The sequence below is a fragment of the Sinocyclocheilus grahami genome, unplaced genomic scaffold (assembly GCF_001515645.1).
Source record: "Sinocyclocheilus grahami isolate Dianchi unplaced genomic scaffold, SAMN03320097.WGS_v1.1 scaffold718.1, whole genome shotgun sequence".
Lineage (NCBI taxonomy): Eukaryota > Metazoa > Chordata > Actinopteri > Cypriniformes > Cyprinidae > Sinocyclocheilus > Sinocyclocheilus grahami.
In genome coordinates, this window is record NW_015505897.1 from 486746 (window position 1) to 500175 (window position 13430).

Here is a 13430-nt window from a genome sequence, read left to right on the forward strand (position 1 = left end):
TTTTTTTATGATCAAACAGCAACATTACAGACTAACTAAAGCTGAAAAAGTGAAAAAGCATAATAGGACCCCTTTAAGGATTTCACTGGTAGTTCTTTAAAGACAACTTTTTTTGTTAGAATAGTATGAAAAAAGATACTTGTTTCTTTTTGAAAAACAGTTGTTTTTTTATTTTTTTTACAGTCATCAGTGAAAGCAACAGGACATGTGCTGTTTTAATTCTATTATAATTTAGTTCACTGTCTTTTTACTTATTACAATTATAATTTTTTTTTACATAAAATTGATTTACACATTGCATACAAAATATACCAAAAATATCTTCTCTTGCATATTGTGACTTCAAAGGTGTAACAGTGGCTTGTGAATTCTGTTCTTTTGCTGGGTTAGTGTAAAAATCCACTTTTAACATTTAAAAAAACTAATGTTGATACATGTGCACACAACAACGTGAAGAAGTCCAGATACACATCATTAGCATGTAAAACCTGTTTTTTTCAAACATGTCGGAACAGCAGCAATGAGTGGATCATGACAAACATCTCCATTCTTTTGACTGGTTTTATACATGCAATAAGAAGAAGACCTTACAAAGATTTAGAAACTGGGCCGTCTTCATATTAATATTATTTGGTCAAGTTTAACTTGCATAAAGTCCATGAAACAAAACACATTTTGTAGAATTGTTCCAAACACGCCCCTCAAGCAAAATTGGTTTATGGTCAGGGCATATTTCAAAAAGCCCTGAAAAATATACATAATAAAAATGAAATGAACGTTAGAGCTGTGTTATGGACCTTGATGCAGCTGCAAGGCAGAGAAAATGTCACTTACATAGAAAGCAGAATAAGCTTTAAAAACTTCCTTTCTGTTAATGTGAAAGAAAAAAAAACATTCCGTTGCTTCACAGTACACACTGAATTTATGACCTGCAAGGCAAAGCGTGGTTGATTTTATTAGGTAGACTGCTATTCATCAAAAATCCTACACTCTAAAAAATGCTGGGTTAAAAAGGGACAAACCCAGCTATTGGGTTGTTTTGACCCAGCGGTTGGGTTGTTTTGAACTCAACCGCTGGGTCAAAACAACCCAACCGCTGGGTTTCTCCCTTTTTAACCCAGCATTTTTTAGAGTGTACTGAACAAATTTATATCTGGCTCAAAAAACTCAGTTGCATTAAGATGTCAGTGTCTCCTCAGATAAAACCAGCATCCAGTTGAGATAACGTAGATGCATGTATAGCAGAGGCTGTGGAGGGCAAATGCTACAGGCTAGAAAAAAGCACTTACTGGTTATCATGTAAACATCACTCTTAAGAGTGTTTCAAAACATCCCTTTCACCAAATTACACTCAGCTGTACCATTTTACACTCATTGCTGTACCGAAATTCAGACACTTATCTTGACATTGTTATTGCAATGCATACAGCTGATGCTCATGAGTGTCCATGGAAGCGTGCAAGGAGAGGCAAACTTCCATGCTGCCTGTTCCAAATGTTCCCGCAAAATCTCTCCAATAAGGGACTTAAACTGGACTGGGGCTGTAAATCTGAAGTTTACTTTCAAGGATTCTCCAGGGACCACCTGCAGAATAAAGTTAGTATGTGGCATCCACTGCATTGATGTTGCTATCCATCTGGTGTCTCAGTGAGAGCCGAGCCTTGTGGGAAAAATAGGCCTGTGGGCAACTCAGACTGCTGCCGCTGTCCCCTTCACTGCCCCAGGAGGTAGTGGAACACAGCCGAGGTTTCACCTCTTCACTTGCTACTGCTGAGTAAGCAGAAAAGAAAATAATACAATAATCTCACTTCATAAAAAATATAATATAAACATGTATAATTGTCACACCTCATAAAATAAATACTATTTAAAAAATAAAATGTTAATGCACTTAGAAAACATACATATGCTATTTCTTTTTAAAATATATACATTATTAGAGAATAAGTATACCATGTCACAGAGGACACAGTTTTCACTTCTTGAAATGTTGATGTCAGCTACCAATTTATCATTTGGCCAGATTATCAATTACCTTTTAGCTTTATCTGAAAAAGTTCTAAAGTCTGAGAACATTACTTACTGGTCTCAGGAGGGCACTGTCTTTTGCACCTCTCCTTGCAGCGTCTGTAGAAAGGAAAGCACTGCAGCATTTTTACACCCATATCACCAGAGGGAGCTAAAGATGAGAGAAACACCTGTTAGACAAACCGACTGTGGCCTGACATTGCTCTATAACACAAATAACATTTCTAAATCCTAAACTAGCAAAAGTGTCTATTGTTATTTGCCCTTCTAGTGCTACTGTGGTTATTAAGGTAAAACCGCTGTTGTTTGTTCTTCTGATTATTGGTTACCTGAAATTTTCCCTGTGACCGTGGGTTTTATGTACAGCCTTCTATATAATCTCATTACAGCCTTGTGTGTGCAAACCTCTGCTCTGCAGTCTAATCCCATACAGCGACGTCAGTGGGTAGACTGAACGGAGTCATCCGATCTAATAAATCCTTGACTGGGTATTACACGCCAGGTCAAGCTTCCTGATAGAGGCTGGCAGTTTTGCCATGTTGGCGGTATTGGGAGTTCGACTTGCAGTTTATGAATCACTTTTGACAGCTGCTAAGCATATTGTTCATAATTCCTTTATAAACTCGTGTTTGAAGTGATTCATGCCCTGCAGTTGTTGAGTATGTGGGTTACAGAGTGGTTTACTAAGTGTATGACTTGGATAATTTTCATCAGAAACCTAGCCAAAGACAAATACAAACATGTCTTCTTAAGAGCTTTTTGTGACGAAGTGACCAGTGCTTCTCTTATCAAATTTTCCCAGGTTTGCTGTCCTTTGGTTTGTAGTATACAGGGTTAATGGTTTATTTTTAATGACTTGGCATTTACACTGTTCTGATATGCTTTGTGAATCCAGTCTGCCCCAGAAACCAATGTTTAGTGGCCGACCTGCATATTTATTCTTGGGTTAAAGTTTGTACATTAAAACAATGCATGTAGGATAGGTTCATAAACTACAAGCTTGTGTAATAGGTCATGATATCATAGTTGTCAGACTTGAAATGCAAGTCATAACATTTGAAAAAAAAATCAGGGCATGTTTTCCATCCAACTACATGTTGCTCTCACGCATTAACACACAACACAAAGGAGTGTTTGCATGTTAGTAAAACTGTTGTTACAGAACCATGTCACCACACGCCACTGTCGTTCACTGTCATACATAACACTCTGTTCCCAGGGCCGTCCTTAGGGGAGTGCGACTGGTGCGGTCGCACCAGGCCCCGTGCTTGAGGGGGCACCACGACGAATGGACCGAGGGGGCCCCCCCCCACGCAAACGCAAACAGGCCGAGAGGGGCCCCGCTCCCTACCTCTCACCGGGCCCCGCGTCAGCTAAGGACGGCCCTGTCTGTTCCTACCCATCCCCTCCCTTTTATTTCTGTTATGAACTCATAAATCAGAGGAGTTCTCTCATGCTATTGTTCAGCTTCATTAACTTGCCTGAGGACAAAACGTGCAAAATTCTGAATATTAATTTTTAAAAGCTAAAAGCACTACTGCTGATGTTTGAGTACCTAATGGTCAAACATTTTTTTGAAAAAAATGTCTTTTGCAAATCAGTTGTGCTGAGAATTTTGTAAGTGTTGGAATAGCTCATTGTATTGTGGAAAAATTTATATTTTCGACCAACATCTGTTCAGGTCTGCCTGCAAACATAGCATGTTATAAGCATATGTTTTGCTCTTTGATTTTAGTTTTAGCTTTATGATCATTTGTAGATTTATATCTCCAGGTCTTGATTAATTAAAGAGTCTAAATGATAAGAAGGGACTGCTTGGTTTAAGTTAGTTTCATTTCAAGTTTTCAGGCTTCTGCAAATGTCTTCTTTTCATTATAGGCATGAAGTGTCACCATTTGAGACTGCAGATGAAATGATTTGTGTTTAGTAAATGACGAAAAAATGATCTCTTCATAGCCTTCAATACTGCCTCAGATGGTTTGCATCAGTCATTGCAGCAAACCATGAACATCTGAGATTTTGTGGAGAACATTGTCTAAAATATTTTCCAATACTGACACTAAAAAGCAAAGGCAAATGTTTTTCTTATTAACTTTCCCTTGATTCTAGTAAATACACACACACACACACACATTTCCGTCACTTGTGCCAATCATATGCTATACATTTATCCATAACCATTCCTCTCGCTTCTTCTCTCCTCTCAATAATTTTCATAACTCAAGCAAAACATAATTTATGTGGAAGCGCTCATCAGGGGAATTAAGATTCCATTCTTTATTTCTTTATGTGTTCGGTTTGTGACGAAAAGTGTAGGAAAAAATGCCCAAACCAGTTTGGGAAAAAGTGGATGAGGAGGCATAAGAACAGAGTAAATGTTGCCGTTTCTTTCCTCATGGTTTACCTTTTGGCAAGGTTCTTGCCCAGAGACCCAGAAACTATGTGTTAAGAAGTGTATGATTTAGAGCTAAGTTGTTTACTAGTGATCTAGACATGCACTTATAAGTGTACTACAAGCAAGATCTTGTAGACACACACACACACACAGAAAATCCTTATAGGGTATGTAATCTAGACTTGTGATGACCCGTTCCAGGTCATTTACCAAACACTGTGAGATGTGTTTGTGTATCAGTATGCCTGTGTTTTGTCTCTTATAGGCTAAGTACACTCTGGAGGACTGCTGCTTAAAACAGTTAAGTAATCTATAGTTACGACACTTCATTCCACTTTACCTCCTCCTACATCCCCAGCCTCAGAGAATAAGACACTATGCACACATTCGGTTAAACAAACAAACCAGGGCTGTCAGATTCATTTCTCACTGATTGAGAGCACCACAGTATTTTTCCTGGAATTGTGGACTGTGAATTGCAACAATGCATAGGCTGCATGCCTTTCCAATCATTTCAACCACAGTGCCTTTTTCTCAACAAGCTTGTGTATTCATTAAAGTCTTCAGCATGGTTGAAAGAGATAAGGATAACCTGTGAATTCAAACTTGTTTAAGTTCCTTCTTCAAATCAATGCTGTAGGTCTTATTTCACATCTAAAACTGAGCTGTAGGTAAATATCCAAATGATTAATAATACCTCTTTTCAGTATCATTAGTTTTCAGTTTCGTTGTAGTATTTACATGGCGTATGCTAGGCTATATAGGCCTAAAGACTATAATTATGAGAGGCTGATGGCCCTTTTTGGTGTCCAATAAATAAAAATAGACTTTTGACGCTTGCATGTGATTTAGTTCTTGCAAGAAGTTCATAATTTTGAGTGTTGATGCTTTAAAAGGTGTTAGAAGTGACTTTTATGATAAAGGGTTAGTTAACCCAAAAATGAAAATTAGCCCATGATTTAAGCACCCTCAAGGCATCTATGACTGCTTTTCCTTTGCTAACGTAAGGAAACTTTGCTTCCTTTGGTCCTGTAAACAAACGTTGGTTTTCGTGAGACTAGCATATTCTCACCGGCGCATGCGCTACACATACGTCCTACGTCATCCGCCCCGAACGGCTTCCGCGTACGACAGTTAGTGCAAGCTACAGAAAAGTGGTTATAACGTTTTAAATATGGATATGTTTCTTACAAGAATGCATCGATTCGCTACAGAAGTCCTTCATTCACCCCCCAGAGCCATGTGTGGCAAGTTTTACTATGGATGTATGCACTTCATTTCACTTCTTTTGGACTGATGAACTGTAACAACCACTGAGTGCCATTCTAAAGCTTGGAAGATCAAACATTTTTTTAATCTAACTTCGACTGGATTCGTCTGAAAGAAGAAAGTCATATACACCTAGGATGCCTTGAGGGTGAGTAAAACACAAGCTAATTTTCATTTTTGGGTGAACTAACCCTTTCTCTATGTGCAGTACGTGACGCTCGAGCACGCTGTGGTGTGACTGGGAAAAGGGGGGGAAGGCAAATGCATATCAATTTTTAATTATGAAAGGATGTTTACAAGATCTCTTTTGATTTCCATATGCAGGCAACAAGGTTATTCGTGGTCCAAACGCATCATTCGCAGAAAAGTACGTTACATAAAATCTCGGTGCAAGAGATCAGCCAGAGTTCAGAAGAAATGTAAATCTCTTTACGCGAAAACAGAAATAGGCTACCTGAGCAGCTGAGTTTAACAACACCTTCACTGCTGTTAAGCAGTGTGCCAAGTGATGAATGAAAACCTAACAAGCAAATTGCCGTCTGAAGATTACAGGCTATTTGCTGATAGAGAATACGTGGAATGATTTATTGGTTATTGGCTACGCAATAAAATAAATCTTTCATATGTAGCCTAAAAAGCCTTAAAAACCGTGTTAAAACGTTTCATGTATTGTGGGGTGATATTTTTTGCATCTGACTATATTTTGTAGGTATCCTGTAAAATAGATGATAAAATACAAGGTCACGTTCATTTTAATCTAAATTTTGACTTTACGCAAGAACAAATAAACATACACTGCTGCAGTGTTCACTAAACAAACAAACAAACAATGCTTCACAGATTAGGCTACCTAAAAACTTAAAATAAAGCATAAAATACTACATAAGCAGCATTCATTGTAAATTACAGTTGATTCATATTTTGTACTAAACACAATTTGACAAATGTATACTTGTAAAGGTGTATTGTCCTGTTGGACGCAATTACACTTTAGGCTACAGCTATATAGGCTATGGTAATTTATACACAAAAGCAGTTTTACAGTACAATTGCAATTATTGTATGTTAAGCATATATTTTCACTAACAGCTTAATAGGTTTTCTTGTTAAAATGATCAACTATTTTAACAAGTATAGCCTATTTTCTTGCAGATTGTTTAACAACCTTTATACAAATTTAGTATTTACCTTAAATTTGTCATATTTGTATAATTCAGTGTGTACAGTTTAATGCATAATAGTCTAATCAATTGACTCACCGTTTGTTCTTTTGAAACGCACTTATACTGGCACTGTCAAGCAAAGAATTCTTCAGATTCCAAGTGATAGTTGAAATGTTCTCCAACTCACTGACAGTTCACTGGCGATGATTGAACCCGTTCAGCTATGACAACATGGAAAGCTTCAGGTCTGAGCACACGGACGTTCAGCTTTAAATAGCTTATCTGAGCAGCACGCCCTCCTCCTCCTCCTCCTCCTCCTCCTCCTCCTCCTTCTCTTTCACTCAATAGCTTGCTAGTGTGCTGGCACGTTGGCACGTTCAGCTCACGCTGAACTGGAGCATGAGAAAAACATTCTCACTATTCAGGACCAATTCATTAAACTGTTAATAATTTTCGCACGTGTAAGGTCTTGAGGTTCTCTTCTCCATATTGCAACATGTCATATAGCCTAACTGAGACTTGAAATAAGTTTGACTCCTGGCTATGGTATGTAGCTACTGGTAAATCATTTTTATTGTATCAATACAACAACATGCATGATACATTTAGTTAGTGGACATTTAAAAGAGTGATTGGAAAACTCAAATGAAAGAGAGCAACAGATGAGTTGGGATTATAATTTTTTTAAATCATTTGTGCTGCAGTATAAGATTAAGGACAATGAACATTTTAGCATTTTAGCAAATGTTAACCTCAACTTGTTTTTCTCTGTCTCATGCTGTACTTTACATTTTGTCCACAAGACCATTAAGATGTTTTGTTTTAGATTTATCATCGTTAAAGTGAATAGAAGATTTATTATTATTATTATTATTATTATTATTATTATTATTTCACATAATCAACGTTTTATAGTGTGTTTAAGATATTCTGATCACAATTCTTGGCCATTTCAGTTTTGCTTAATATAGCAGTTTTAGGCAGTATAGGCCAGTCTCCACAAGTCCCCATAGCTCCAGTTTAAATTCAGGGCAACATTGAACACTTCTTCATAGGCTGAATTCGAATAGCATGGCAACTTCTCAAGAGTAAAAGATCAAACAAAAAAAGCTAATCTTTACACTTCCAAGAAACACATGTACCAGCAACATCAGCATAGACCAGGAAATGTGTATTTACACCCTTATTCATTTTTATTTTCTAGCTGACAGTCTGTTTGCAGTGTTTTCAGTGGAAATTTACAGCAGCAAATTCCAAAGGAGAAACAGATTAGAATTCTGAACAGCAAGCCTGCTGCACAATCTGGGTTGAAGACCAAGGCCCCCCATTGCTGGAAATTAGTATTGTGTGACTTAGTACCAATAGCATTAACCTGTTTGCCACTGATCAGAGAGCAGTCTGACGTTTGCCCTATCTTTTAATTGCGTCCATTTGAAGGCTGATTCAGGAACAGTATTAAAAGGATAAATAAACCCTGAGATTTTCTTTGAATTCTCATCATCCATATGGGACAGCAGGAAATTATTTAGTAGTTGTGGTGGGATTTTATTTATTTTTTCAGTTAGTTGAGAGATCCCTTTCATTCTCTTAACCCAAATCCCTTTTATGTACAACTTTAGACTCAAAAAAAATAAAAAATGATTGAAGCCAAATTAATGTTTCATTTTCATCTCTTTTTCTCCTTGTTTCACCCTGTCTCTCCTGTTTAGCTCCTCCCTGCCCTTTTTTCTAATTTTGACATCTACAGGAAGAAAGTAGATTTATGACTCTCTACCGCCATGCTTTTAGAGCAAAATATCTTTTTGTACCTTTGTTGTTAAACAGTGATAGGGAGCATCCTAAACCCTCTGTTAAAAACATGTTCCCCCATGTAAGGAAAAGAATGAGCATGAAATGGGATCTGATACCTCATATACAGTAGACTGAATGTTTGACTGCAGGCTGTTTAACGAAATGGTGTTGTTGAGGTCAGATATCACAGGATAAGAATAGCAACACCAAAAAAAAAAAAAATGATTGAAGCCAAATTAATGTTTCATTTTCATCTCTTTTTCTCCTTGTTTCACCCTGTTTCTCCTGTTTAGCTCCTCCCTGCCCTTTTTTCTAATTTTGACATCTACAGGAAGAAAGTAGATTTATGACTCTCTACCGCCATGCTTTTAGAGCAAAATATCTTTTTGTACCTTTGTTGTTAAACAGTGATAGGGAGCATCCTAAACCCTCTGTTAAAAACATGTTCCCCCATGTAAGGAAAAGAATGAGCATGAAATGGGATCTGATACCTCATATACAGTAGACTGAATGTTTGACTGCAGGCTGTTTAACGAAATGGTGTTGTTGAGGTCAGATATCACAGGATAAGAATAGCAACGGTGCAAACTTATCACAGAAGTGAGATGACACAATTAAGGTCACATTTAGTAGTGTATTATACCATACACATAGCAGGCATACAAAGAAGAACCCATGTTTATGCAAACAGATTATGGATCACTGACAAGCTAATGTAGGCCTAGCTATCTGTATACTATTGATACATTCCATTTGTTTTGCTTCACCAGATTTACTTTCCATGAGCATTGTCTCTAAATCAGATCATTTTAAAAAGATGGTTTGTCACTTACCTAATGCACATAATAAGAGAGCACCATATTTAATCAGCGTTAGTGTGATGGACAGAGATTTTTTTGTTGTTTTTTGTCAAATCCAATCACATGGATTTTCCATAATGTTCCTCCCTCTATTGCTGGTGATTTAGCCAAATCTAATCAACTCTCTCCTGCTTTGTGTGGCACTGTGAGAAGAATAATTACCTATGATCAACACCATCAACTATCTCTATTCAGTGTTTATTATAGAAAAGACTTACTGATATACACCTTCAAAATGAGAGATAAATACGCTAAAGACAAAAATGTTTTGGAGGAACAAACTGTGCTTTAAAGCACAGGCATTCAATAAGTGCAATAGTTTAAACAGCATAACACAAATCCTCTGCAGAAACCTAATAAGAAATGACATGCCTGACGGTTTCTATTTGAGTTGGCATATGTGCAAACTCTCAGAGGAAGATGAGTGATTTAATGAGTATTTACTCTCTCATGCACGCTAAAGCTGCAGAGCTTACTTGCATGCTGTTGTTGTTTGGTATCAGAATATCTGCCCTAGTCCGGCTTGAATCAGTTTTTACCAGTTTTCCCACCCTGTTCTCACCCAAAATACCCCCTCCCCAAAATTGCAACCCCCCACCTCCCTAATTTTGTCCCTGTCAACAATCCGCCTCCCCTCCACACACACTGTTCTCTGGGGTGTGTGTGAGCTCACGACAAGGCAGCGTCAAATTCCTACATTCACATGAGCAATAATGCATATGATGTTACTTGTCGATTTTTGAGGTAATGAATCACGCAGAGAAAGACATGCAGTGACATGAAGCGGATGATTCTTCAGGAATTCAGGATGATTCTACAATCCAAGTTTGTGCATGTATGTTACATTCGTAAAGGCAAACAAAGACAAATCCTCTTTAATTTCATCAGGATTAATCAAGTTTAAATATGAATTTAACGAACCTTTAAACAGAATGCTGTTTGAATTTAATAAATTCCATAAGATCCGTTCACATGCTCCATCCAGTCTGACCCTGGTCTGTTTCCCTCTGCTATTGTCTGGAGCCATTGTGGAAGTTGATGAGTGTTTTGTGCCTGTTCTCTGTGTCTAAATGGTGGATGGCCATCGGATTAGTCTGGCCAGGTCCATGCCAAAGCCTTTAGTGCAACCGCCTCTCAACGTTAACTCGAGAAAAATAAAATCCTCTCCAGGTCAAAATGACCAGAATATTAGGGTTAATTATATATAATTCAAATAAAATATTTTACATTTATGCCGTTATATTTATGTCATGCAATTATGTGTATGTTCACATATGTGATCTCAATAAGAACAGAACATCCTTTTCTGGAACACACTGGTCTGGTTTGAACAAGGTCTAGGCCTATACATCAAGCTGACGTAGTAATGTGTACTAGGACATGCTGTTGCCTCTCTCCCCCTGTGGCTGAGACATATATGACATGTTTACAATGACCAGTTTGCTTGGTCTGGGCAATCTGTAAGCTTGTTTTGAGATTCTGCTGCCTTTATCCTAGCATGAGCCTCAAATAGGTGTTTGTGCGCAGGATTAGCAATTAGAGTGGAGAGCTGCTGTGGTAACAACGATTATGAGCTCAATTTGAGCACAGGGTCTATATTCATAAGCATGTCCGAGTTCAGGGAGCTAATAGCAATAGACTTTATTGAGTACTTTAAAGGAATCTGATGCTCTTTTTGAGAATGCCCCTTATTCTTAAAACACTCCCTGGTTTCAGTGTATGAATGTTTTTACAGCTGCTTTCACCCCCAGGGGGTTTGACTTACTGTTTTCCTTTGCGTGCTGCAAGATCCGGTTTGTTCCGGTGTCAGAGTTGCAATAGCGAAAGCAGTGAGTAGTGAAAAGAGTGAATGACACAGGTGTCGAGATGGAGGGAGGAAAGCGAAAAGGAACATGGTGGTTTTTATCAGACTATTCAGAAACAAATGGAAAACAGCCAGCCCAAGGTTTCAGAGTCTCACTGCACTAAACTAGAAAATAGAAACGCAAAGACACACACACACACACACACACACACATGTTGTGTTTCCATGTTTTATGGGGACATTCCATAGGCGTAACGGTTTTTATACTGTACAAACTGTATGTGCTATTGCCCTACACCAACCCTACCCCCTAAACCTATCCCTTACAGGAAACTTTGTGCATTTTTACTTTCTCAAAAAAACTCATTCTGTATGATTTATAAGCTTGTTTCCTCATGGGGACCTCAAAAATGTCCCCACAAGGTCAAAATTGACTAGTATTACTATCCTTGTGAGGACACACACACACACACACACACACACACAAACTTGATGCCTTCTGCCAAGAACACCAGAAAAAGAAAACACTCAGGGTATTTATGTAACCTGTAGAGGAAATATCATTCTCATGCAGTCTGATGCCAACTCTAAAGATAGACATTACTCAAGTTAATAATTTATAACTACAAAACTACATTTTATGGCTCGTGAGACACAAAAAATGTCAGCAAATTATGTTTATTGTGAAAGAAGGTTGTACTGGATCATTAGTACCGGATGATTTAGTATTCCAAAATGCACAACGTTTATAAATATTCACTGCTACAGTAGCACTAACACATAATAAAGTTAAAATAAAGTTACATTTACACACAACATCTCTTTTTAGTGATGGCTTGGATTGCAAGTTGTTAGTGTTGTGTGAAAGCTCTTATCACGTTATGAGGACTCCAGATTGAATCATTGTTGATTTGTTGTTGTTGTTGTTTTCCTCCTCCGCAGATCTCACAGACCTCCCTCATCCTGTTGTACAAAGAAGAAAGATCATTCCCAATTTATGAAAAGGGCATCTCATTATTATTTAGTGTTGAGAGGTCTGAATGTTTACACAGTTTGGATTTGTTTGTCTATGGTAACTGGTTATAATACTGAGTCTATTTGCTGCCAATATTCTATTTAGTAGACAGCAAAAGGTGATTCTCTTTTACATGCCAATCTGTCAGATGTAGCTTTTGTTCAAGAAATTCAACTCACAACTGTTTCAGTGTTAATGTAAATGTAAATGCTGTTATGTAAACTTTACCGGTTGTTTTTTCCGGCAGTCTCCACAGAGGCAGCCTACACATCCATTCACAACCTGAATGACACAGAGTATCATCTGGATCAGAGACAGACCCAAAAGTATGAAGAACAGCACGATGTGCCAGAGAACCACATTCTCGGGAAAGACACACTTGGACCATGTAGTCTCATCCCCCAGGTAACTGCTGTTCCTGTTACAGCAAGATAAAAAGAAGAGAGAAGGAGCTTTAGTGGAAGTGCAGGATAAGACCTTATCTACACTGTAAATCCGTAAAATTTACGGTAAAAAAACAGCAGTTGTGGTAGCCGGAATTTTACCATTACAAAATTGGTAGCAACGTTTTAGGTTTTACGGTTTTAACTTAAATTTACAGTTAAATACCGTAATTTCATTAACTGATATAATGTTAATATACCAACCTACTGAAGTACTGAAATCTGTTTTGTACCTTTGTAATACACTGATAACCACCAAAAGCAGGAGGTGATGAGAAAGTCACATGATGAACCAAAGCCCATCACAAGCAGCTTTTAAATAATATCATATATAGAAGGTGCACAGTGTCATTCACACAAACGCTAAACACCATCACGGTAACACACATGACACTGAAATAATGCAATAAACATTCATTTAACAACATTAGGTGTAACACACAACCCTAATATACAAAACTGATAAGAAAAAACTAAGAAGAAACATTGTTATTTCAACAGAAAAACATCAAATTTGAAATGTAACGCGGGGAATGCTGGGAATGTCAATTTACAGTTATTCACTGTAAATTATACGGTCTTTTTCACTTCCAAAAACGGTATACTACCGTAAAATTAATGTCCAATATATGTCATGTCCAATACAGTTTTTCACCGTATAA

At 37.6% G+C, this 13430-nt stretch overlaps 1 protein-coding gene and 1 long non-coding RNA gene across 2 annotated transcripts in view; both read right to left on the reverse strand.

Moving 5' to 3' along the window:
* Window positions 1-1094: 1094 nt before the first annotated feature.
* Window positions 1095-7098, reverse strand: LOC107560294 (uncharacterized). Its single transcript, XR_001605710.1, has 3 exons — window positions 6952-7098; window positions 2084-2179; window positions 1095-1770 (listed from the first exon to the last, which is right to left on the reverse strand). It is a non-coding gene; the product is annotated as an uncharacterized lncRNA (long non-coding RNA).
* A 5129-nt stretch (window positions 7099-12227) lies between these two features.
* Window positions 12228-13430, reverse strand: part of LOC107560287 (transmembrane 4 L6 family member 5-like) — a 10329-nt gene continuing 9126 nt past the window's right edge. Inside the window, exons 4-5 of the mRNA XM_016244426.1 lie at window positions 12554-12743; window positions 12228-12273 (exon numbers count right to left, since the gene is read on the reverse strand). Of these exons, the coding sequence (XP_016099912.1) occupies window positions 12256-12273; window positions 12554-12743 (208 nt within the window). The 3' untranslated portion in view covers window positions 12228-12255. The remainder of the gene's footprint in view (window positions 12274-12553; window positions 12744-13430) is intronic.